The following is a 23984-nucleotide window of genomic DNA, read 5'->3' on the forward strand; positions in this document are numbered from 1 at the left end:
CCTGCCCTGTTTTTCCAGGTTTTATTCATTAATTCTATTAAAATTCATATCCCCAGAGAACAAACACGCTCATAACTGCAAGATCGTGATCATTATGTCCCCATGAAACGAACAAAGTTTAATAATGGTCATGGTTTGAATTGTATGGGGAGGGGGGGGGGGGGGGGGGGGGGCATTTCCATGGAAAGATTTGATGCCAATATGCCATTCTTAGCTATACTCACCGCTTTTACAACGTTTTTATAATCCCCGGCAGGTGTTGTCAGCCTGTCGTTTAGTCTTGGATTGTGATTGTTTCTCCCTCCCTCTCTTTCTGTTTGTTTGTTTGTCTGTATGTATGCACGTGTGTGTGTGTGTGTGTTTGTGTGTGTGTGTGCGTGCTGTGTGTGAGTTTTGTGTGTGTGTGTGTGTGTGTGTGAGAGAGAGAGAGAGAGAGTATGTATATACCCTTGTGAGCGTGAGTTACATGATTCAGTATAGTCAAAGAATATAGGTTTTTGTAATAAATTGTATATGTCAATACTGTCTTGTGAAGAAACTGTCAGTAGGATTGATTTATAATTGAGTTGTTTATAATGAAGAGAGATGATTTGCAGTATAAGTAGTTGATAAATGGATTTGTTGGGTTTTGAATGGCATTTGAACCGTTTATGTTCGTGTTACACCCAGAATAGGTTGATTTATGAATGATTTGAATGAAATCAATAAAATATCAGGGAAAAACAAAAAAAGTGTGTGTGTGTGTGTGTGTGTGTGTGTGTGTGTGTGTGTGTGTGTGTGTGTGTGTATGTGTGTGTGTGTGTATAGTGCCATTTTGTTTCCAATGTTTATTTTTTCACAGTGCCTCGACATCCATGAAAATAATGCCATACAAAACCGGTTTCTTCTCGCTCTCTCTCTCTCTCTCCTCTCATACACACAACGTAACCTTACCATAAAGTGAGAAAATAGAAAAGAAACAAAAGAAGTGGTGGCATGGAAAGCGGACATGATATCGATACGAAAATGTATGTCAGTGCAAAATGGGGAGATTAGTCGTCATTACCATAATCGAGCAAGGGCCTAGACTTCTTCACGGCATGTTGTATACGCTATGATTATTACATTTTAGTGTTGCGTACATTAATGGAAATCACACTTTTATGGCCCAGGGGGAAGAGCAGCTATGGGGAGACATTTAACTCTCAGGAAAGTCATCTCGGCAAGGTGGATGGTTCGGTTTGTGGTCTGGTGCCTCTTGAAGAAAGAAGCGAGACTCTGACCTTAATATATTTGATGTGAGAGGTGGAGAGTTACCCCAACCTTCTTTTCAAAATGTTTTCCTCAATGGTGTTATTATATCTACAAACTTACATAAGATATTGAAATGAAGTGGTTAAATAAATACACTATTGAATTGAATTGAATTGAATTGAATTGAATTGAATTGAATTGAATTGAATTGAAAAAAAAACGCAGTCAGAGCATGTGTATTACGTTGAACATACAGACAAAGGGAAAACAATAATTTACATCTCAAAATGCATCTAATTACTTAAGAGGGCGTATAATAAGCAAGGGGAAAAATATACCTCTTAACGACTGTGTATAAACAAACCTAAGGATAATTAAAAACCTGTGAGAAAATGAGGAAGTTAAATGAGGAAGTGTGAGTGATTAGTAACTGAAATGACTCATAACTGATGACGAGAATAAAGGGATTATGTGCTATAGTGATAGGGTGACTGTAATAGCAAAACTAGTTGAAAAGGCACATACAGGCATTGTAGAAAACAACAACAACAACAAAACAAACAAACAAACAAACAAAAAACAATAAACAACCAACCCAGCAACAACAACAGCAAGCCCCCCCCCCCCCCAAAAAAAAGCCTCTCATGTCGGTCGTCTACAATATGTGCATTTCGTATTAGCCTTCTGGGAAAAAACAACAACAACAAGCTGAGAGTAAACGTCACAATGCAACAGCCACTTGAAGGGAAATACACTTTAGAGTTTTAAACAAGAGAGGGCAGCAATGCCGTAACAGTAGCAGGCTCGATTATGGTAGCGACGCTGGAGAATAATCGTTTCTATCTCGCCTGCATAAAAGCGAGTTGCGTCCAGGGTCATTGTACATTTGCAAATGTTTATTGAATAAGACGGAGAAAAAGAAGAAAGAAGAAGAAGAAGAAGAAAATAAAGAAGAAGAAGGTGAAGAAGGTGTGCGTTTTCAACAGTTTTTTTTTTCTTCTGTCGGAAAATAATGTGATCAAAATAGCATGATTAGATGTTTTCATGAAACTTAAAAGGAATATGGAATAAACTAACAATAATAATGGTGATTATGATACTAGTGATAACAGAATAGAAATGATAATGATAGGAGAAATTTGTAAATCTCCGTGGTTCCCTTTGAACGCCCTGAGGCAGGAATCTATAGAGGGCGCTAAAATACTGTGAATTTCAAACATCATCCGCATTCTTTTCTCTATTCAGAATGGAGGCAGGTAGGCGACGAAGATACCCAAAGAGGATGCAAAGAGAGACAATAAGCACTAGGACATGAAGAGGTAGCTATTATTGATGAGGGGATTTCGAGCAGGACCCGTTCAACCTCATGACATAAACTCTCGAGGATCTTATGCTTCAAGTTATAGAAATCATAAAGCTCAGGTGTGGGTCACCCTGCTGAGGAGGAGGGGGAGGGGGGAGGAGGAGGAGGAGGAGGAGGAGGAGGAGGAGGAGGAGGAGGAGGAGGAGGAGGAGGAGGAGGAGGAGGAGATGGAGGAGAGGGAAGGCGATGGAGCTTACTGCATGTTCTGCTTATCAGATATGTCATTGATCAGGGAAGTATTTCGACTCACCTCCCTGCATTGATAGACCATGTTAAGTGTGGAAGAGCGTACGTATACGTATTAAACTGAGGCTTAAAATTTCGTGTCCACTATATTGCTCAGCGGAGCAAAACGGCACAACACACAGTGCGTGGATATCGTGGGAATGCACAGTGTTTACCAGTCTTTTTCTTCCTTTGTGTTTGTTTTATTCTCTTTCTCTCTCTTTTCCTTTCCCCTCCCTCCCTCTCCTCCTCCTCCTCCTCTCCCCTTCTCTTATTCCTATTCTTTCAGCTTCCAGCAGCGTCACGCATCATTAGGAACTATGACCCGAATTCTGCACAGAGTGAGAGAAAGAGGACTAGAGGAAAAAAGAAAGTACAAGCCCAAATCGAACTAAAATCTAATTTACCCCACTCGTCAATAACATTTTGAGTGGGGGACTATGTCAATAAAATGGCAATAAACAGACAATGGAAGAGGTACATTTCGACGTTGTCTTTGTTTAGAAACTAAGAGGGTTGAATACATCGTGTCTAGTTCCATCTTGACCAGTTTTTCCAGTTTTCAGTGGTCACCATCTATGGAGTATTCACTGCATTTGCTGGCTAGAAAAATAGACAGCAAGATAAATGATATACCTAATAGATTATAGATGATAAACATATGAACAGATAGACAGAAGAAATTGAAATATAAGTCATGAAGATAGGTAGATAGATAGATAGATAGATAAATAGATAGAAAGATAGATGGATAGATAGACAGATAGATAGACAGACACGCACACACACACACACACAGACACCTAGATAGATATACCTACATCACCATATTTTGCATACAGGTAGGGGAGAGAAAGCGACAGACAGGGAGAGAAGGAGGGGAGGGGAAGCCATTCTCGCTCGATGTGGGAGCTTGGTATCACTGGATTTGTATTTGAAATTGAGTGATTATTGGATTCGAAAGAGCCAACTGCTGGTCCGCGCCAGCCGTTTATAATTTCGACTGTCAGAGGCAATCTTGTCAGCTACCCGTGATGGCGTGCTTTCTCGAGACTGAAATGACAGTGACATCTAGCCCTCAAGAAATGATTCAAAAGGCACAGCACACATGCACGAGCAACCTGAGAACGAATGTTGTGAATGCTTGGGATCAACAGTCCAAGCAGGGAGGTGGAAAGCAAAAGTTGCATACCACCAATACAAGCCAGAATCATTGATTTAGGATCCCACTGGCTAGGTGCGCCCTCACATGAGCAAAGCGATTCTGTTTCGGGCTCTCAGTGGTTGCACAGCACTCGGCACAACGTTCCCATCCCCGCCCGACTGACTATTCACTCAACAAACGGGAGCCCCGACAGTAGGTGCCATATACTGGTTGGGCAAAGTGGAGGACCTCATCTGGTAAACCCTCATATCTATTTGCATGAGTTCTACCGCAGTCTGGAATAATTCTCTTCTGCCACACCATTCGCCTGGACAAACTTTTAACCTAGCTGCTGACTCTGTCTAGCAGACGCTGTCTGACGATGTTTCCAGGATAAAGATCGATGACAAGAACAGTGCGAGTAGAACCAGCAGCGGACCTACGCATTTGAAGAATGCTTGCTCGGAATGTAGCAGACGACATAGAAATGTACGCGCTTGCCACTGCTTATCAAAGGACGCAGTAAACGGTTTTTTTTTTTCAACGGTAAATCGTGTCTCGGTTCACCTCGTCCGGAGGATCGTTTGAGCAAATGAGCTTGTGATAACTTCTTGGTCTGTGTGGATTCCGATGCCTGAGAGGACGCAGGATGTGTTAACACAACTACGTGCAAGTTTCTGTGCTCTGAAGTTTTGATATCTAAACGTCAATTATAATCCATGATGCATCTGGTGTTCAAGATTAAACGTTTGGTAAGTGACAGAGAGCGAATGGTCAGGGCATTGAGGATAATCCAAGCATACTATTTCGTCTTATTTTCACTTGAAAATTGTCGGGGTTTCATTTCATTTCATTTCAATTCAATTCAATTTATCCATTTATTCCACATGCCCCCCCCCAAAAAAAAAAAAAAAAATTGTAAAAAACACATAACATTACATTGCACGTGACGTTTACGTCGGAAACAAGAGAATGATTTCCATCATCATGAAATCACTATTAACACAACCTTCATAATTTTCAGAATTATGATGATAATCATCATCATTGTCGTTGTAAATTTCACTATACATTATCTTGTTAAAGGGACTGCACAGTACTGGTTGAGGTGGGGATTCATGTTTTGAACATTGCTAAGCGAGATAATGAGAAACCTCATATGAAATATGAAAGAGCATGTAATTTTAAGAAGGATTCAATGTTTATTTGATGAAAATTGGTTTCCAAATGACTGAGATATCCAAAAGAAAAATGATAATAATAAAAGGCGACAGGCCACGCCTTTTATTAAGATCTCTTTGTTTCACCTTGTTTGTGGATATCTCAGCCATTTCAAAAACGATTTTCATCATATAAACTTTTGATACCCCTTAGAATTGCATGCTTTTTGACATCTCATAGAGTGGTTTCTGAATATCTCGCAAAACGTTAAAAGGTATATCCTCACCTCAACCAGAACTGCACACACCCTTTAAAATCATTACAGCGAATTAAATGCGATCCCTTACCAAAAATGCTGAATTCGATTACGTAAATGAGAACATTGCTTGAATCCCTATCAAAACAATAAACATCTTTAAAAATGAAAATAAAAACGAGACCCCAAACCAGAAACAAACCAATGCAATATTAAAAACATAAAATATTTGTAATTTTTAATAATGGTCACAAGACATTATGAAACCATCTAATACACAGGCATCCCGAGAGTCATTAAAAAACAGAGAAATGATTGGAGATACTTGAAAATCAAATATGTCACTAATTAACATGATTAATAAAGACAGGGCTTGACATTAGCCGTGGCCGGGTGGCCTAGGCCGTTGTCAAGAAGTTAACGATCCAAAGTGTTCAAAAACATCAAATTACAAATGTGTGGTTTTTTTTTTTGTGAAGTCCCATAATGTCCTGCACTTTCCCAATCTTACTGCGTGTAGCGTTTAAGCATGCACAATTCGGATGTCATGTGCCAACTCTATACCTATACCTTTGAGTTCAGAGCAGACGTAAGAATGGTTATGTAACGTTCTAAAATGGCCCCAAGGTTTCCAAACGGTGCCACGCACAGTTGTGATGTGATAAAACATATTCAGAGAGAGACTTGACAGAAATGCATGAAGGGAGAGAGCGAGGGGGGGGGGGGGGGGGTAGGGAGGAAAAGAGGGAGAACAAGCTGGCTGGGAAATACAAATGTTTGTCTGCTTGTCAACTGCTGCAATCACTGCGTTCGTAAATCAAACCTGTCACAAAAAGTCGAGCAGTGAATGACGTGCGTTCTGTGATATGGGATAATAGACAATGCTTGACTTGACTCGCCTCATGCTGTGACATTTGACAATGACAAGTTCTCTTTTCATGCCTTCCTCTGTTACACCATGGAGCTCTTCTCTTCAAGCTCTATGGTTATATCTCACCAAGTTTATCTCTCTCTCTCTCTCTCTCTCTCTCTCTCTGTGTGTGTGTGTGTGTGTGTGTGTATGTGTGTATGTATATATGTATGTATGTGTGTATGTCATCTGCATTATGTACAAGGTATTAGCATGGAGCTACTTTAGCTCCATGGTATTAGTATATGCCACTGCACATTATTATACCAAAATATACTGCTCTTCGAGGACACACGCACATGTATAACTCTTTGTTTTCAACACGTTCCAGATCTTCTTTTAATGTGCCGTTAGCGACCTTGCGAAGCATATTTTCCTCTTTCGTCCACCATTATTGTGGCCCGAGAATATGACAACTGAAGTCGCAAACGCATGTCACAATCACAGCTAATATACAGTATGTCCCAAAAAAAATTACAATCGAATTTTTGCATTGATAACACCCAATATGATTAAACCGTCTAAATACTACTTCAGGGTCTTCAAACATAACATGTTAGCTCTATTTTGCAGAAAACCCCATTCAATTTGGTTAAGCGGTCACAGAGAAATGTGAATTGTTGTAAAGCATGTCATGAGTCTGATTCTTCCAAGTTTAGCACTTGGATGCTCTTGGAACTGCATGTGTATTAACACAATAGACAGAACTTGGAGGGAAGGGATTCCTGACATGCTCTACAAAAATCCTCATTCTCTTTGACCACTGAAGCAAATTTGAATGGGTTTTCAGTAAGGTGTGGGCAATGAGTTACAGTTGCTTACCCCTAAAATTGTGTTTTGATTGATTCACTATTTTTAAAGTTATCGTTGCGGAGGGTACCGTTGTATATGTATATAATTTTTTTTTTTTTTTTTTTTTGGGGGGGGGGGGGGGGACATACTGTATAAGGGAACTCGCCTAGTAACTATACAGGTTGTACCTAATATTATAATGTTAATACCACTCTCATTGTCTTTCGGGAAAAAAATCGGCGTAATAATCCACGTTTTATTTGTGAAAATGCATCATTTATATGTAGGTCTATGATACCAATGACCAATCAAAACTTATTTTATGATTTTTTTTTTTAATAAATCGAAGATATTTCATATAGAAAAAAAGAAAAACCACAGCATTTTGTGTCGGATGACCTACTTCGTTGTTATCACAAGAAAGTAGGCGTACGTCTGTAGAAAAGTTCGCCCCTGTGAGCCAGCACAAGGAGGAATCGGACAGGAAATTAACCACGTGACGTCTTCAAGGAGAGGGGAAATTGAAGACGGGCCGGAGCTTGGGGCCCAATGCCATTATCCGTCACGTTTGTTTACTCTGTGCTTCTCCCGTGTCGCCCGGCGTTGCTAGGCGGGGACGCGTTCCTTGGAGACGCATCCGAGTCCAAATGGGTTCCATCCTCCGCGCTTGATTGAAGAGAATGGATGGGAGGCGTCAAAGTTTGTTGTCATACTGTGAAGCTGGTTGAGTGATGAACACAAAAAGAAAAGAGAAGTTAAGATAGGGCATCGCAGTGCTATGTCTTGCATCAAACACATACAGAAGAAATCCACTTCAGAGGTTTATCAATTTCATAAGAAAGAGAAAACAATTCCGTGCAGAAGTGAGCAAAAATGATCAAAATTAGATGAGAAATAAGAAATTTATGACATTTTGAAATTTCATTTTTTTTTTTCGGAAACACTTCTTGACCAGTCATTATGAATATTCAAACCAACAAGTTGATAATGACATACTCTCATGATTTCTTATTTATTTCATATACAGAAATGACAAAATGATAAGTGACATCTGTATAGATATAAAATTGCCTTTAAACCACCCAAAATAAAAAGGAACAAATATTAACTCTGATATAGTTTGGTATGGGGATATGAAATTACCTGTATTAGCTCAAAATAATATTTTTCCAAATTTCATTTAAAACAAAGCGACATTAATCATGAACTCGCTCATTTGAATATTCACAATGACTGGTCAAGGAATGTTTTCCGAAAAAAAAAACCTAAAATCTTCCTTATTTCTTAACCGATTTTTGGCATTTTAGAACGTTCTACAGGGATCTATTCTCTTTCTTTTAGAGTTTATTCATTTGTGGAGTGGATTTCCTCTGTAAGAGACGACTATAAAGGTAAAAAGATCGAACAATCTGCGTGTTCTTCTTTTTGAGGAAAGGAAACATAGGCTCTTTATACAATTAATTACTGTGTAGACATGCTACAGGAACAACAAATGAAGCAGGAAAACACAAAAATTTGTATACGTAATAACTAATGCAATGAATTATTTCCCCATCACATTCATCGAAGTGAAATAATTTTGGACAATATTTATGTAGGCGTATAATCATGAAATGGGGGACACGGACTGCTTCACCATACAGTGTTCTGCTCATACATTGTATATAATTTCTCTGTTTATTTGATGGAAATGAAAATGAATTTGAACTTTAAACTTTGAACTCTGAACTCTGAACCGTCTGATAAGGACATCAAACTCGAAATAAAGATGAGGAGTGATGAATGCTCAAACTTGCACAAAGTATACTTTACAAAATAGTCATACTGGTCACAACGGACACATTATTCGACTCAGGTGCATGAAGTGATAATATGATTGCCTCATTTTTACGCAAGACTTAATCACAAAATATCCTATTTGAGACATGAAATGAAAAAAAAAAATACAACGCTCTCTTACATATCCGTGAATCAAAATGTTCAGTGAATCAGTAATGATAATTTTGTATGATATGTAAAGGGAGTACCGGTTAACGGACTCCTAACAAAAGAAAAATATTTACAAAGTATTCTTACACATTTAGTTTTTAGGCCTATAAGTAGGTATTCTAAATATGTAATATAAAAATTGCTAATAGTTGCAATCTTTATCGCTCCAAATCCATTAAAGAAAGTGCTAAAGGCGCTCTCAAAGATGAAAAGATACAGATAAAATGAAGAAACAGGAAAAGTTCATACAAAATCATTAAACAAGTAAGTCTTCAGTCATTTTTTGAATGTCTCTGTTGATGACGGATTTGAATGAATCCTACATCATTTCCAAATATAGACCAATACTTGCTAAATTTGAAAATGTGATTGTGACTGATGCCAATGGTTCGCGAGAGCGTCTTTTTTTTTTTTCGTACAAATTCATGAATCCAATTCGGTAATATTTTTCTTTAAATAAAACTTCTGCATATCTGTTTGTTTATTTTCACTCTATGTATATTTAGTTGAGTCAAACTGAACATGGAAAAGGACTTCCCCCTTTAAAAACGCACTATAACCGTGAGTGATAGTCTTATGCAAGGAGGTGGAAATTCTCCCTGGTCTTTTCGACGTCGCAGTGACTTTTTCACGGCAAGTCTCCTCTCCTTCTTACGACACCTTTCTCCATTCACTTCCATGGACCTCCCTGGCTCCCTCACCAGAATTCCTTCCTCCCAGGTATAAATCGGGAGGCGGGGGAACAGGTTGCTAAGAGCAGATGAGCATGTGAGTTCACATGACAGGTGGAGGTGCCAAGCCAGACCCTGAGGACTTAAAGAAGATTTTTTTTTCTTTTTTTTTTTCCTCCTTTTTTTTTTGGCAATCGTTTTGTTGATGAAAGTCGTAAAGTGTTTGGGGACTTTCTGGAGAGAGCCCCAAACACACACACACCCACCGAGATCTGCCAAATGATCGGAAATTGATTAAATCAGCCCCAGCAGTGGCGCCAAAATATCGCACGCGAAATGTCACGGAGGATGAAAGTTTTTCCTTCAGTTACTTTAGAATTTCTTCTCTCTCTCTCTCTCTCTTTTTTTTTTCCATGGACGATGACTTTGCAAGGGAATAGTGGTCAGAGATATGGATCTGAAAGTTTCCCGCTGTTTAATGTCAGGCGAGAAACTGATCGACATGGCCATCTTGAAGGTTCAGTGGATTATATCTCCTACTGAGAACTGCTATTACTTATTTTGATTAAAAAAAAGGCGCTTGCAGCAATTCTGTATGGAGACCATCCAAATCTGTGGAGACATGAAAAGACCCAGCGAAATGGAAACCTGTGGTGACATGAGCTTTGGATAATTCATGTCTGATCGAGATAACCTAGTCCCGTGATGTAGTCCATTTCTTGCGTTATTGTCGTTGATTTCTTATCTTAATTCCTTAATATGCAAAATTTCAGTATACATGGATTGCTGTATTCTCCAAGGGGGAATTTGATTTCCACTGTCATGCAAACTTTCGATACAGTCCGACTTTTGTTACTACTAACGCACCGATAAGGATTCAAAGCACGATCGCGATAAAACGATCAAAGGCCGGGGGGGGGGGGTGGGGGGGGGGGGGGGGGGGGGGGGGGGGGGGGGGGGGGGGGGGAAGTAACATAATATAGAAGAAGTAAGGTATCAATATATATGATTGACTATATCTGGACACGGGTTCAAAAGCAGTCAAGTTCCTAAGGTGTGTGTTCCGTTGATTACAATCATGTGACATACAGTGAGCTACTACCCTATAGAGAGAAAACTCTTCTCATGTTCAAGTTCAATTTGATAAACAATAAACTCTCGATCAAAGAGAGCAGCGAAAGTTTTATCAATTTCTGACGAATATAAAAAGAAGTCAAGATAGCTGACTGTCCATTAAACAGTAACATTTGCAACATAGTCATGCGATTTTAGATGAGCCGGTAAATATAATAAGTGTCATGCGTGGAGACAAATTGTGTTATGAGGCGCACGCCTCACACGATGTGTAGAAAGGCTTCATTTACAATTACTGTTGTCTAGGTTATGACTTTCTGAGTCTGAATGCGGAAAAGTGGATCTGCTGTTTAAACAGAATCTGTGTCTTTCCCAGAGGTATAGATACAGCCAGGTCTACCACATCACCATGTTAGCCATAAGGTAGCAAATGGAGTCATCTGTTACTCGTTCAAACTACGTTCATGTTACACACAACTCTTTGTATAGACTCTAACCTGTGCCAGCTTTGCAGAAACTGAAGCAGTTATGACAAGCTGCAATTCTCACCGGAAAACCAATAAAAGTCGCTACAAGCACAAAGCAAGGTTATCACAAGAGAGGAGCCTAAAGGCACAAAGCACCCTGAATATAGGGGGGGGGGGGGCGGAGTAAATAAAAGCTCAGCAATACGTCGCTTATCTCGATAATCGAGCCAGGTTTCGTATAAATGAAAAATTTCCTCAGCAAAACATGCGTACAAGTTTACGCGATCGGACAGCTTAATCACGAATCCAGGCGACACTTTTGTTGCGCAAAAAGAAGCATCGCCTCGGGACAGGATTGGAGCTGTGATTATTAAAAGGGAAAATAGTCGACGAGTGAGATCAAAATCGGGATCCCGTTTCGACTCGAGCAACTCCCATTGGGATAAGAATGGCCCCGCTCAAATACCGTCTGTTACCTACTCAACAACCAACAATAACTTTTGTTGATGGGGTTAATTCATACCAGATTACAGAGTTTGTCGTTTTTGTTACGTCCATGTCTTTGTTACTTGTAGAACTTCTTTGCTCTCTGTTTTCCGCTCCTGTCCATATACTGTAGATGACGTGAAAAATCACCCTTTCTCCTTTTTTTTTTTAAAATTTATACATCATACGTATAATTATATTTGCATTTTATAGTATTATGTGCGTATAGCGTGTTGGTATTCCGGATCACAAATAACATGATATGAAAAACAAAGACATAACTACAACCACAACGATGATATTGTACTCACAATCGGATTAAAGATAAAGAAGTTATAAATAAAACTTGACAGATTCGCTAATGCTTTCGAAACAGTTCTCAAACAGTTAATATGAATGTACAAATGGATGAGCTCCGGATGTTGATGCCGTCACCTCACAGTTTTTCTGTGATCTTGTGGAAAAAAAGATGACGCAAAAAATCTTCTATTAAAGTGAAAAATATCCTGTTATTCGTAGCTGAATAACCACAAAATAATGATCTGTCAGGTTTAGGATTAGAAACTAATGAATAAATTCATTTGAACAACTTGCAAGAAATGATGCATATGATGACGATGATGGTGATTATGATAATGGTGATGATGATAATGGTGATGATGGTGACGATGATGAGTCGATAGCTGAAGAGTAGATTCATAAGAATATATATCTTTTAGTTTGAACCTATCTTTGCATGGGAGACAGAATAAAATGAAGTGATCTAGTTACATGATCAAGGAAATAGTTAAATTACGAGACGATGAACAAAATGTCACCGGGTGATTTACGAATATTTCAGTGCGATGGCCTGATGCTCGTAATTCTTTGCACAAGTAAACAGAAAATATTTCTCACGGATATCATTTTCAATACCACTTCACTTATGAGTAGCTCAAATCAGCGTATTCAATAGTATGTAGTCGACTGAACAAGCTCTCTTGATCGCAGGCTAGTTTTGGTTTTAGGTCTCTTTCTAAAAGCCACCTTCCGTAAATACATGGTGGATTGGACCATCCCGTGTCCCATTACTTTATCGTTCCAAATTATACTCAAATAAATCTGCAAAGATATATAAATGTCAGATTGATAGGATTATCAATAAGAATAAATTCATCTTTTAAAGAGGAAATCCAGTCCAAACATTAGTCTGATAAGAAAGTGTAAAATATTACGAGTTCAACAGTAAAATTTTGATCAAAATCGGGTGAAAAATAAGGAAGTTTTGACAGTTTGAAGTTTCGCTTATTTTTCAGGAAATCAAACAGTTCTTGAACGGGCAATATGAATATGCAAATGGCAAAGTGAGCATATAAATCTTTCACCACTTGCTACATATTGTTTGTACATAAAATTAGGAAATTTCCAGTTTTTCATTCAAACACACTTATGCCCAAGGCTTAAATCCTGGTATATCTAACTGATCACTATTCTGAAGTTATCCAAGCAGGAATAACATCATGTTTCAGATTTTAATGACAGAAACATTGAATTTTCGTCATTTTTCTTTTGTACACGATCAATGGAAAATTGTGAGGTTATGACATGGTTAGCTCACTCATTTGCATATTTATATCCCCTGTACAAGAACTGTTTTGCAGAAATTAGCAAAACTTCAAAATGTCATAAATTCCTTATTTTTCATCCGATTTCAGTCAAATTTTTGCCGTTGAACTTGTAAGATTATATTCTTTTCCATCAGACTAACTTATATTTGGACAGGATTTTTCCTTTAAAGCACATCCGTTTTGGACTCCACACGTCTTCCTTCAACCTTATAGTGACAGTGTTCGTTTACTTATTATGTGTGTTATATTACCGTTTGGTGTATCAGATTCACAAAACACTATTAATTTCCGAATGGTAACACTGAAGGACCAGTGAATTACAATTTGAGTAACCTCTTCCCTTGCAGATTATTAGGGCTGGGGTGAAACAAATCGCTTTGAAAGACGTGGAAATATTCAGGTTTCATTAATAGAAACGTTCTTGAAAAAAAGAAAATGTATGTAAGATCCAAACGTTACGAATATTAGCTGTGTAAATGACTATGTAAGTATTTTGTTGATTTGTTGATTTGTATTGATTTTGAAATGCAGAAATAAAAACTGAACTGAACTGAACTGAACTGAAGAAATTCTCTATAATTTCTCTTTAAACATGTGCCTTCAAAAGAGAATTGCTGTGTATACACAGGTGTAGGTGAGACTTTAAATCCCATGAAGACCTATGGATGCTTGCGTTGTACTGATCCACTTGTAATTCGTTGAATGAGCTGCCTTGACGGGCGGCTAGCTGTAAGCTGCACCTTCCTGTTTGCAGTGAGGTAAAATGAGGAAGCTTCCATAAGTGGAAGGAAGTACTAAGTATCCAAGGTGAGAGATGTTGGCGTTCAATTATGTTGTTAAAGGAAACCAAAACCCCAAAGAGCAATATTGAGTGAGTGAAAGCAGCATTATTAGTAGAACACATCAGTGAAAGTTTGAGGAAAATCGGACAAAATTGATGAAAAAGTTATGAATTTTTAAAGTTTTGGTGTTTGAATCGCTGGATGAGGAGACAACTAGAGGTTATGGCGTCATGTGTGGACAAGCTTAATAAAGAAAATATAAAGGAATTCCTCAAAGATTCATTTTTATGAAAATTACACATTCCATCAACTTGATACTGACATAAATGTATGTTAAGGGTAGCGATATTATTCCCCCTGCTTTCTGAAAGCGCGGTAAGTCAAGTGCTCTTGCATTATGCTAGAAAAGTGAATTTTCGTAAAATTCCCTTTATATTTTCTTTATATTGTTGTCCACACTTGACATCATAACCTCAAGTACTCTTCTCATCCAGCGGTTCCAACACCAAAACTTTAAAAATTCATAACTTTTGCATCGATTGTCCAATTTTCCTCAAACTTTCACTGATGAGTTCTGCTAATAGTGCTGCTTTCACTCAATCCACATTTCTCTTCGGCAATTTGGGTTTTGGTTTCCTTTAAAGGGGTATCCTCTTAGTGTGAGAGAGCCAGCTATTCCCACTGAATTTCAGCTGAGCACTGCGATTCTCACTCACAGTTTTGTTCACATCATAATCATCATCACGATAACCAATTTCTTGTGTAAGCAACGGATTATGGGACAGTGTAAATACAACGATTGATTTAGAACAGTTAATTGCGTACTAAAAATAGCCGATTTGAGAGACAACCTAATGCGAACATTAAAGAAAAAAAAAACTTCCCTAGGGGCTCTTCCGAATAATATTACTATAGTAACTCCAAGAGATGCCTACTGTCTATCCTCTCATAAGGCTACTTGGCTTCATGTTTAACAAATTTGACTGACGGGTTTGGAGTAGGTAAATCCGATGGATTTATTATCTATCTTGTGTTTCGATTCCGACCGGGTTGAAACAAGAATAATGTATCACCCTTCAGGTAGCCTTCAGTTCATTTACCCTTGCAAGGTACAGGTAGCTCTTGGTATCTGTTTGATAAGACTGTCGTGCCGTTTAGGATTTCTCCTTCAACAGAATCTTCTCGGATGTTGTCCGAGCATTCTCCAGAGCGATGAGATTCTAAATCGTTGCATGACTCATTCTTTTCCTTCGGCATAGAAACAGCTGAAGTAGATGCACAGGTGTCTCCAAGGCAATAGGCATGCAGCCAAATTAGAAGGGTCTCGACAGTTACTCTGCAATATGACTGTTTCTCGTTGATGTATTCACTGATGTAGGCCTGTTAGTACCCATTTACACACGTTTCAACGTAAGCTCTCATAATACCCTTTATTCTAATCGAATCAGGACGATGTCCCAGAACAGACGCAATACTTTAAATTATTGATAACTAAAAAGTTAAAGCCTACACAAGTATTCGTTTTTTATTCAATTCAATTTTATCTATTTGTCCATTATGTTTACTGTCTATTTTGTCTTGTCTATTATGAATTCACGATCGTTTTCTTCGAATATCGTTGTTCACAAACCGACAAGAAGATCTACGAGAAATTTGCAACAGGAGAGTTCAGCACTTGCCAATGTTATCTTCACAAAAGTACGCTGAAGGAGAGCCTTTTGGAAGGTATGAGTCGATGACTTCATTTCAAATTGCGTTCTTAACTTTTCAAGATCCAAGTACTCCGCGGCAATCACGTTCTCTTATAGTGCCTTTGGCCACTGTTGGCAGAAGACTTTTGCTTGTCAAAATTGATTTTCTCTATAGGGAATGTAGAAATTGGGTTCATGTTTTAAACCCCCTGCCGGATCAAGAAGGAGGCGGGTATAAGAGATGTGGAATTGTCGGCGGCAAATCATGTCGACAGGGTTTTGTGCCAAGAACTGGCGTAACTGGAACAGTATCAATGAGGTCATGATAATGTGACAGTACGTACCCCATCAAGAATCAGTGCCGCATGTTCCGCCTTGGCCTTCCTTACTTTCTTCCTCGCCATCAAAGTGAGTGTCATTCCCAATCGCTCGTTAAAGGCCAACTTGTTGTACGAAAGTAAATGGCTTCTTGGATCGTTGTCTTGTTTTGATGGAAACAAACGAGTTTGGGGTTGCATGTGCTTTTGTAGGATACACAGATTGTTAGCTTTCTTAGAAATAGACGTTTTGCGTCTTTTCAAGAGCTTTATTAGGTGTTGCTGGGAAGCTATCATTACCATGATAGTTTGCAAGTCTGTTAGCACGCCGTGACAACATTTGAACCTACAAATCCCAGTGCTTCAAAACATGTTTACTTTCCTGTCAGCAATGAAACTTCATTTGACGAGGATTGTAATCACATGCAGGTAAAACCTACTGTCTTCCTCCCTTTATCTGTCGATCTGTCTCTCTCTCGCTCTCTGTGTATAATTTCATGCATTTGTGTGTATGCATCATTCTATGAAGTCTATGGAAGATTATATACAGCTGTATACATTATATATATATATATATATATATATATATATATATATTATAGAGAGAGAGAGAGAGAGAGAGAAAGAGTGTGAGGGGGAGGGAGGGGAAGAGAGAATAGGAGAAAGGGGTTTATGACAGCTTGAGGCTCGGCACTCAGAGCCTCACGCCATCTTGTTCGGCATGTCGCTCCAATTACCCCCGGATAAAAACGTGGGTCAAGTTTGTGGTCTTACGTTTCTGAAAAGTATTTCGACATAAATGTGTGGTGTAAACGACCTGCCCAAGGCTTGTTGTCAGGGGCAACAGATCGTAGAGAGTTTTTTGACATCGTCAAGAGCGTGATTATTTTTTTTTTTTATCTTTCATTTTTTTTTATTTCCATCCTTTCACAAAAACAATAATAATCATCGTACATAATTATACATACCAAAAACCAAAAACAAACAAAAAAGAGGAAAAATTAGCAGGTGCACACAAGCTTGCACTTATTTAAATTTCGCATAGATAACATATTGAATTATGCTATCAATATCTCATACATGTACCACAGAAAAGTAAAGTAACGGCCAGAATGTCATATCAAGGAGGCATGCAGATTTATCCACTTCCTTTCAAATTTACTTAGTTGTCTATTTTGAAAACCAATTTGCCTCTCAGTCATATATATAATTTTTAACTTTGACCAGAACAGTTTAAATGTTGGCAAAATACCCAAATGTCTACATACATATATCATCTGTTTGGCTATAACTATACAGTGATTCAAAAGGGGCCTATGCTGGCTTCCACCAAATACACCGAACAAGATCTCTTCTTCCTTCAATTGTAGATTTATGTCAAACTTTGTATGCCACCATTTCAAAAACTCTTCCCAAAAATCACATGCATGTTGACATTCAGCGAATATATGTTCTGGCGTTTCCTCCACTTGCTTACAAAAGGTACACAATTCAGAGTCAACAATTTTCATTTTGTGTAATCTTTTGTTCAAAAGAAGTGTTCTTGTATTAATTTTATACTGAAATGTTCTGCTCTTAGTATCAACTAAACACACAAAAGGCATTTTGTATATAAGCTTCCATGTAATATCATCTATCGCATATTTATTACTCCAGTAGATTTCCGATGTTGGAGTCTCAAAATGTTTGCCTTTCAAAATACAATTAATAATCTGCGTTGTTAGCTTCTCAAAGTCTACTTCATTGCCCTTAAAAACACAACTGAGTTTTAAGGCTGGTATTGTTTCCCGATTGGAAAGGCATCTCAACTTCAATTCTTTTGGAATAGCAGAAACAATCGAGCACCATTTCAAATACATTTGCTTTTCAACTCCCCTCCTCACCCATGTGTTGAAATCTATCAATCTGCCTTCTCCATCAAACAGATCTGAAATATACCATAAACCAGCCCTAAAAAATTCTGCAAAAAACACCGTTCTACCATTTACTCTAACATATTCATTATTCCATACAATAATCTCACTTTTTTCTGTATGTTTTAAATCTAAAAGTCGAAAATCAAAATAGGCACTCAGTATATCCCTGTAAAAACTTGGGCACTGGCCCATTGTTTTACAACTCTTTTTGGACATGTTGCAAAATAAAATAAAATGACCTCCAAATTTCTTCATGAAATATCTAAAGATAACTGACCACAGAGAGCTACTTTCATTCAAAAACCTTGAAATCCATTTTACCTTCAATGCATTGAAAAAGGAAGGGATATGTATCATATTTAAACCACCTTGTTCATACGAACCAATTAGGGTTAATTTTTTAACATATCTATTTTTCCCATTCCATACAAAATCTTTAATAACACTCTCTAATTGTTTCAGTATATGACCTGGTATTGGCAAAACGGACCCACAATAAACAAATTTTGATATAGCAAATGTTTTTACTATTTGTATTTTCCCTATCAAACTCAAATTCCTTTTTCTCCAAACATTAAGTATAACTTTCACATCTACTAAACATTTCTCAAAATTTAATGATATCATCTGTTCCATATCGGAAGACAATAATATGCCCAATACCCGAAATGGTTCAGATGACAAATTAATATCACGAGGTTTAAGTTTACAATTTCTTTTTGATCCCAACCACATAGCATTCGTTTTGCTTTTATTAATTCTAAGACCTGAAAAAAAAAGCAAAATCTTCAATTATACCAAACGCTTCCTTTGCGGATTCTAAATCAGCCAAAACCAAAGTGGTATCATCTGCATATTGTACTATGTTTACTGCATGCCCATCAATTTCTATACCTCTAATTTGTTTATTTTGACGTATAGCACTTGAAAGTATTTCTACACAAAGTATAAACAAGTATGGAGATATAGGGTCTCCCTGTCTTACTCCTCGACTCAGACCAAAATAACCAGAAGTATGACCATTACTGCAAACGCAACTGCTTATATTCTTGTAGAATGTCTGAATATAACTCTGGAACTTGGGTCCAAACCCAAATTTGCCTAATACTTTCATCATAAAATCCCACTCTAAAGAATCAAAGGCTTTTTCATAATCTAGAAAAAATAATAATCCTGGTATATTATGCATTTTAGTATAAAACATAATGTCTATAATAACTCTAATGGATTCACCTATATATCTTCCCTTGACAAAACCGGTCTGACAAACACTAATCAATTTATCTATAAACTTACACATTCGTTTAGCAAAAACTTTAGTTACAATTTTCACATCCACATTCAACAGAGATATCGGTCTCCAATTCTTCAACTCCCTTTCATCTTTCCCTTCTTTTTTAATCAGAATGAGAATTGCTTGCCTTTGTGAGGTAGACATTTCTCCTTTATCAAAACTATCTAATACCGAGTCCATAAAAATATCTTCTAAATCATTCCAAAAGGTCTGGTAGAATTCCACTGGAATACCGTCATTTCCAGGACTCTTGTTTTTAGCCAAATCAAGAGCGTGATTATGAACTCGCGATGAATTGAGGTAAAAGACCTGGTATTCCCGGGCAAAATTTAGAACAAAAGATTGATTGTGTTCCTTGCAAGTGTTAGTCTTATCCCCTGACACCTTCGTTGATGATCTTAATGTGACAGACTGTACTGTAGGACCTATGACATTGAATGACGCTATTAAAAACATCAAATTGGTTTGATCGTTGCTGTGTTGAAACATCTATTGCAGAGATTCACATTGACCTTTAATGCACCGGATTATGTCAGACTTTACGACAAATCTTCACGTGAAAGAAATAGGCCTAGTTCCAGATTTAAGAAAAAGAAGAAAATCGTATGAGCTTGGGAGACAGTCATTTCGCGGACACTGTCAAACTCCAATACGAAACAGCTATCTCAGTGACGTACTTTTGCGATCATCTTGTATATTGGGTTAACTGTTGTGACAGAATCTTCTCCCCGCCCTTTCGCGCCAATATTAATGTGCGAAGGATTGTCGTTTGGGCGACGGACATCATAAGCAGCGCGGGAAGCAGACTAATCCATTGTTTTCCTGCCCCCTTTCTTTCTCTTATCGCTGATCCCCATGTGTTGCTTGTTGTCCGTCAGTTACCGTCAATTTTTCCACCATTTTCGTTAGGCGATAATGCAAGGGTGAAATCGTTTCATGGCAGATTCTTCACTGGCAGAAAGAGCCACGATTAATCCCATTTCCACCTCCCAAAACAGTTCGGTAGCTTTCGACTCCTGACCTTCAAAATTGAGAGTTTGTACGGGCTTCTTTTAAGACGCGACCTCTTCCAAACATTAGTTTGCTTATCTATTCTTTTTGTTGGTCTTTTTCAGATGGTAATTTGTTGTTGTTGTTGTTGTTGTTGTTTTGTACAAGAAAACATCCGAGCAAATGTCATTTACAATGACAGTAATATCCAATAAATCTTCCTATCCGTCTGAGTAGTATGAGGAGCCTATATCAAGCAGATATTGTTGGAAGGCAACCAGCGAACACTCAAGCAAACTATAATTGACTTTTAAAATGAGGAGAAAAGGGAGAGCCGTTGATCGCATTATGTATTCCTTTATATTTCTGAATGATGGTCAGTTTTAACTCCTTGTATATGGGATGGCCAAACTGGGGAAAATTAGTGGCTATATGTAACTCGGAATGACATCGAAGCTAGTTAAGCAAGCATGAGCCGGTGTCTGAATGCGAGACTAGTAGAGGAAGGTCAATACCGCTTCTTCGCTGCTTGACCCGATAAGGTCACGAAGGGGTGGTTCCGAAAATTAATAGGCTGACAGATCGACCAAAGAGCGGTGAAATTTCGAAGTGGTTGGATGGTGGCGGTCTTTGATCAAGGAAAGGCGAGATTTCCTCACAATTTTACAGCCATTTGAAGATCCTACAGCTTGCCAGTGTTTTGCATCTAGCCATTCTCGTCGGGAATTTCATTTTCCTTTATTGCTTTGCTCAAAGTCAAAGGGTAGGCCTACAACCAGAAGAAGAAGGTCATACCGGAAAGCCTCCATTTTTCATCCCTCAAAGGAATTCGCACAGTAGCAACAATGTACTTGGATATCATGACTGAACCAATCCCTTTGCCCTAACAGTTCCCGTCAGAGATGTCACAATCTTTCAGATTATTTTGCAGACTACATCCCAGCTCTGCCACTGTAACTGCAGATCGTGAAGGCACAAAGCCCTCCCACATGTCACTATATTTCCTCTGCTGCATCTTCAAGAGATATTAATTTTGGTTGCAGCTCAATCCAGTCAACACACACTTTAAAAGCCATTTTCTGCTTTACGCTCGTGTTGTCCCTTGCACAATATTTCCAACGGTACCTTCAACGCTGTTTATAACACCCCAGTGCTACATATTATTGTGACATGTGGGACATCATTTGAGCTAGTATAATCTTAACACTCGGATAATTGGACTCTCTGTGACGAAGAACAAATCAGTACAAAGACATTATACGTCATTATGACATTGCAAATAAATTCTTAAAATTCATGGCAAGCCCTTGGATGTACCCTCATGGCAAAGTTTATCGAGCAGATATAAGGACTCCTGCAACTTTGGGTTTGGTAGATGTGATATCTCATCATATTACAGAGATTTATGTTTTGTTTTGTTTTGCTTTGTAATTTTTTTGTTTGTGTGTATGTTTGTTTGGTTTTTCTTTTGCCGATGCTATCCATGAATATCAAAGATCCTATGTTTGATCTTATAGTGAACATCAAGTGAAAAAGAAGGGATTAGCTTGGGGTTTGAACCCGCGTCACCCACTGCTTACCGGGCACTATACCTCTGAATTGAAGCCGGTTCATGGCACGACGATGTTTTAAACAAATACCCAATACCTCACTTCTGCTTCATGCTGGATCATACGGATCCAGCACTATTCACGGAGAATAACATCAAAGCAGACAGCCTCTGATACAATGCACTATACTATCTCTCCGCAAAAGACAAATTCCCTTCAAACTCATTATACTACTCTTTCACGACGAACTGATGACAGGCGACTCAACCGAAGCCGTACACATCAGTTTTGGTGTACATCATGTCTAAGACCCTTTAGCATCAAAGCTCGAGACCCTCCTTTACCCCCAACATTATACTTAAAACTATGAATCCATTTCACGCCAGTAAATAAAATATTTAACCCTCTCCCCAAACAGTTAAGACCTTCAGAGCAGGTTAGGTTTTGTCGTTCTATTCCAGCGTTGAAATTCTCTCCCTTTACACTAGCTGTGGCCAACATTACGCGCCGCAGAACTCCGCCCATTCTACTACCTGAATTACAATTGTATTAACTTATTCCTACAGTTCGACCTTAACTTGATGCTTCTTTGCGTTTGCCTAGATTTATAATTAAAAGAAAATGAATGGAGTTTAGGGAGGCTTTCAAAAGATGTCTGCATAAACTACTATCTTTAAAATCTATGGAATCAGAGCATGACGGTCTAATACGTCAAAGTCCGTAAAAAAGCTTTTCAACCATATCAGAGCAGTTATGCATTACAATATTCATGTGAATAGTCGTGATGACAGTTAAAAGGTAAGTAATTTGACGAGGAGATCTTCAACAAAGGACGATATCACGCACGAGCTGCTCTTTAAATTTCTTATCTTGTCTTTCTTTTGTTGTTTATTTCTTCATATCATACGTAAATATCTGTAATCACAACAAGCAGTCTGGAGAGTAAAGGCACCTATAATGACGCTAACGTGTTTCATTCATGTCGTCATTTCTACAGTGTCGGAGCTGGTCTCGGTGCTACCGCGTCGGGTTCGTCAGCGTTGTCTTCCTGCTCTGGTTGACCCTTCGATCACACGAGACGAGGTCGTTCAAAGGGCTCGACGTCTGGCTCGACCACGACCAAGCTAGACAGCTTTTAGGTATAATTCCTGCCAGAATTTCTGTTGACTCCCTGTGCAAATAAGACGGCAAAAGTTGGTAAGGAGTATATGCAACACCATGATCACAGGGTAGCGGAATGTTTTTGAAGGGGGGGGGGGGTGCTGAGGGCCGATTGGGGCGTCAAGGGTAAAGGGTGACCCCTCCCCCCCAAAAAAAAAAAATAGATAAACAAAGAAACACATGATTTACACAAAATGATTCAGTGGCTGCATACTATTGGTCTAAGATTTTCAGAAATCTTTATCCTTGCAGTTGCACATGTCGTACTATCATTATAGTGCTTCATTGGCATATATTTTGAATTGACACGAAACTTGATTTTCTCAAGTTCAACCCTGTTTCAACAAAAGCTGCTGCTAGTCGACCAGCCAAGAATGTATAGTGTCTACACTTTGTAGCCGAATTCCTTCTCTCACAGTGATTGATGTCTAGTGTCTCGCCCCCTCCCACACTTACTCAATCCATCTTCCTACTTCGCTTGACAGAGTATGCATATTCCCTAGCTAACCAAATAAATACGGAGGCGACACGATTTAAAACTTGTGACACAGTATATGCAGGTTTGGTTGCCACGCCGAAAGGTGGAAAACGAGATGAGAATGCAGATATTTATCAATTCTGAGTTCTGTCCACTCAGTACTCCATAAAAGAAATCAGTAAAATGCATTCAACAAACAGCCAATTTATTTTTCGTCATGTGCTTGTGATGCTAACTAAAAATAAACTTATTGTCAGAGGCATGTCGGACGTATATGAGGTGATATTAGGGTTTGAAGTGGGCTTGGAATGCCATGGAATACTGTTGAGGAGACACTTGATGATATACGCGGGACTCGATAGACAAGACAGTATCAATACTGCTTGTACAATCAATATTAATCAGATCACAAATTTTAAGCTTTTCT

The 23984-nt window shown here is 38.4% G+C and overlaps 1 protein-coding gene across 1 annotated transcript in view; it reads left to right on the plus strand.

Annotated features, from left to right (window-relative positions):
* Positions 1-4056: 4056 nt before the first annotated feature.
* LOC139722892 (protein shifted-like) overlaps positions 4057-23984 on the plus strand; it is a 45079-nt gene continuing 25151 nt past the window's right edge. Inside the window, exons 1-2 of the mRNA XM_071634173.1 lie at positions 4057-4717; positions 22916-23057. Of these exons, the coding sequence (XP_071490274.1) occupies positions 4685-4717; positions 22916-23057 (175 nt within the window). The 5' untranslated portion in view covers positions 4057-4684. The remainder of the gene's footprint in view (positions 4718-22915; positions 23058-23984) is intronic.

The sequence above is a fragment of the Diadema antillarum genome, unplaced genomic scaffold (genome assembly GCF_040938485.1).
Source record: "Diadema antillarum isolate AM-2024a unplaced genomic scaffold, OU_Dant_1.0 scf00000176, whole genome shotgun sequence".
NCBI lineage: Eukaryota > Metazoa > Echinodermata > Echinoidea > Diadematoida > Diadematidae > Diadema > Diadema antillarum.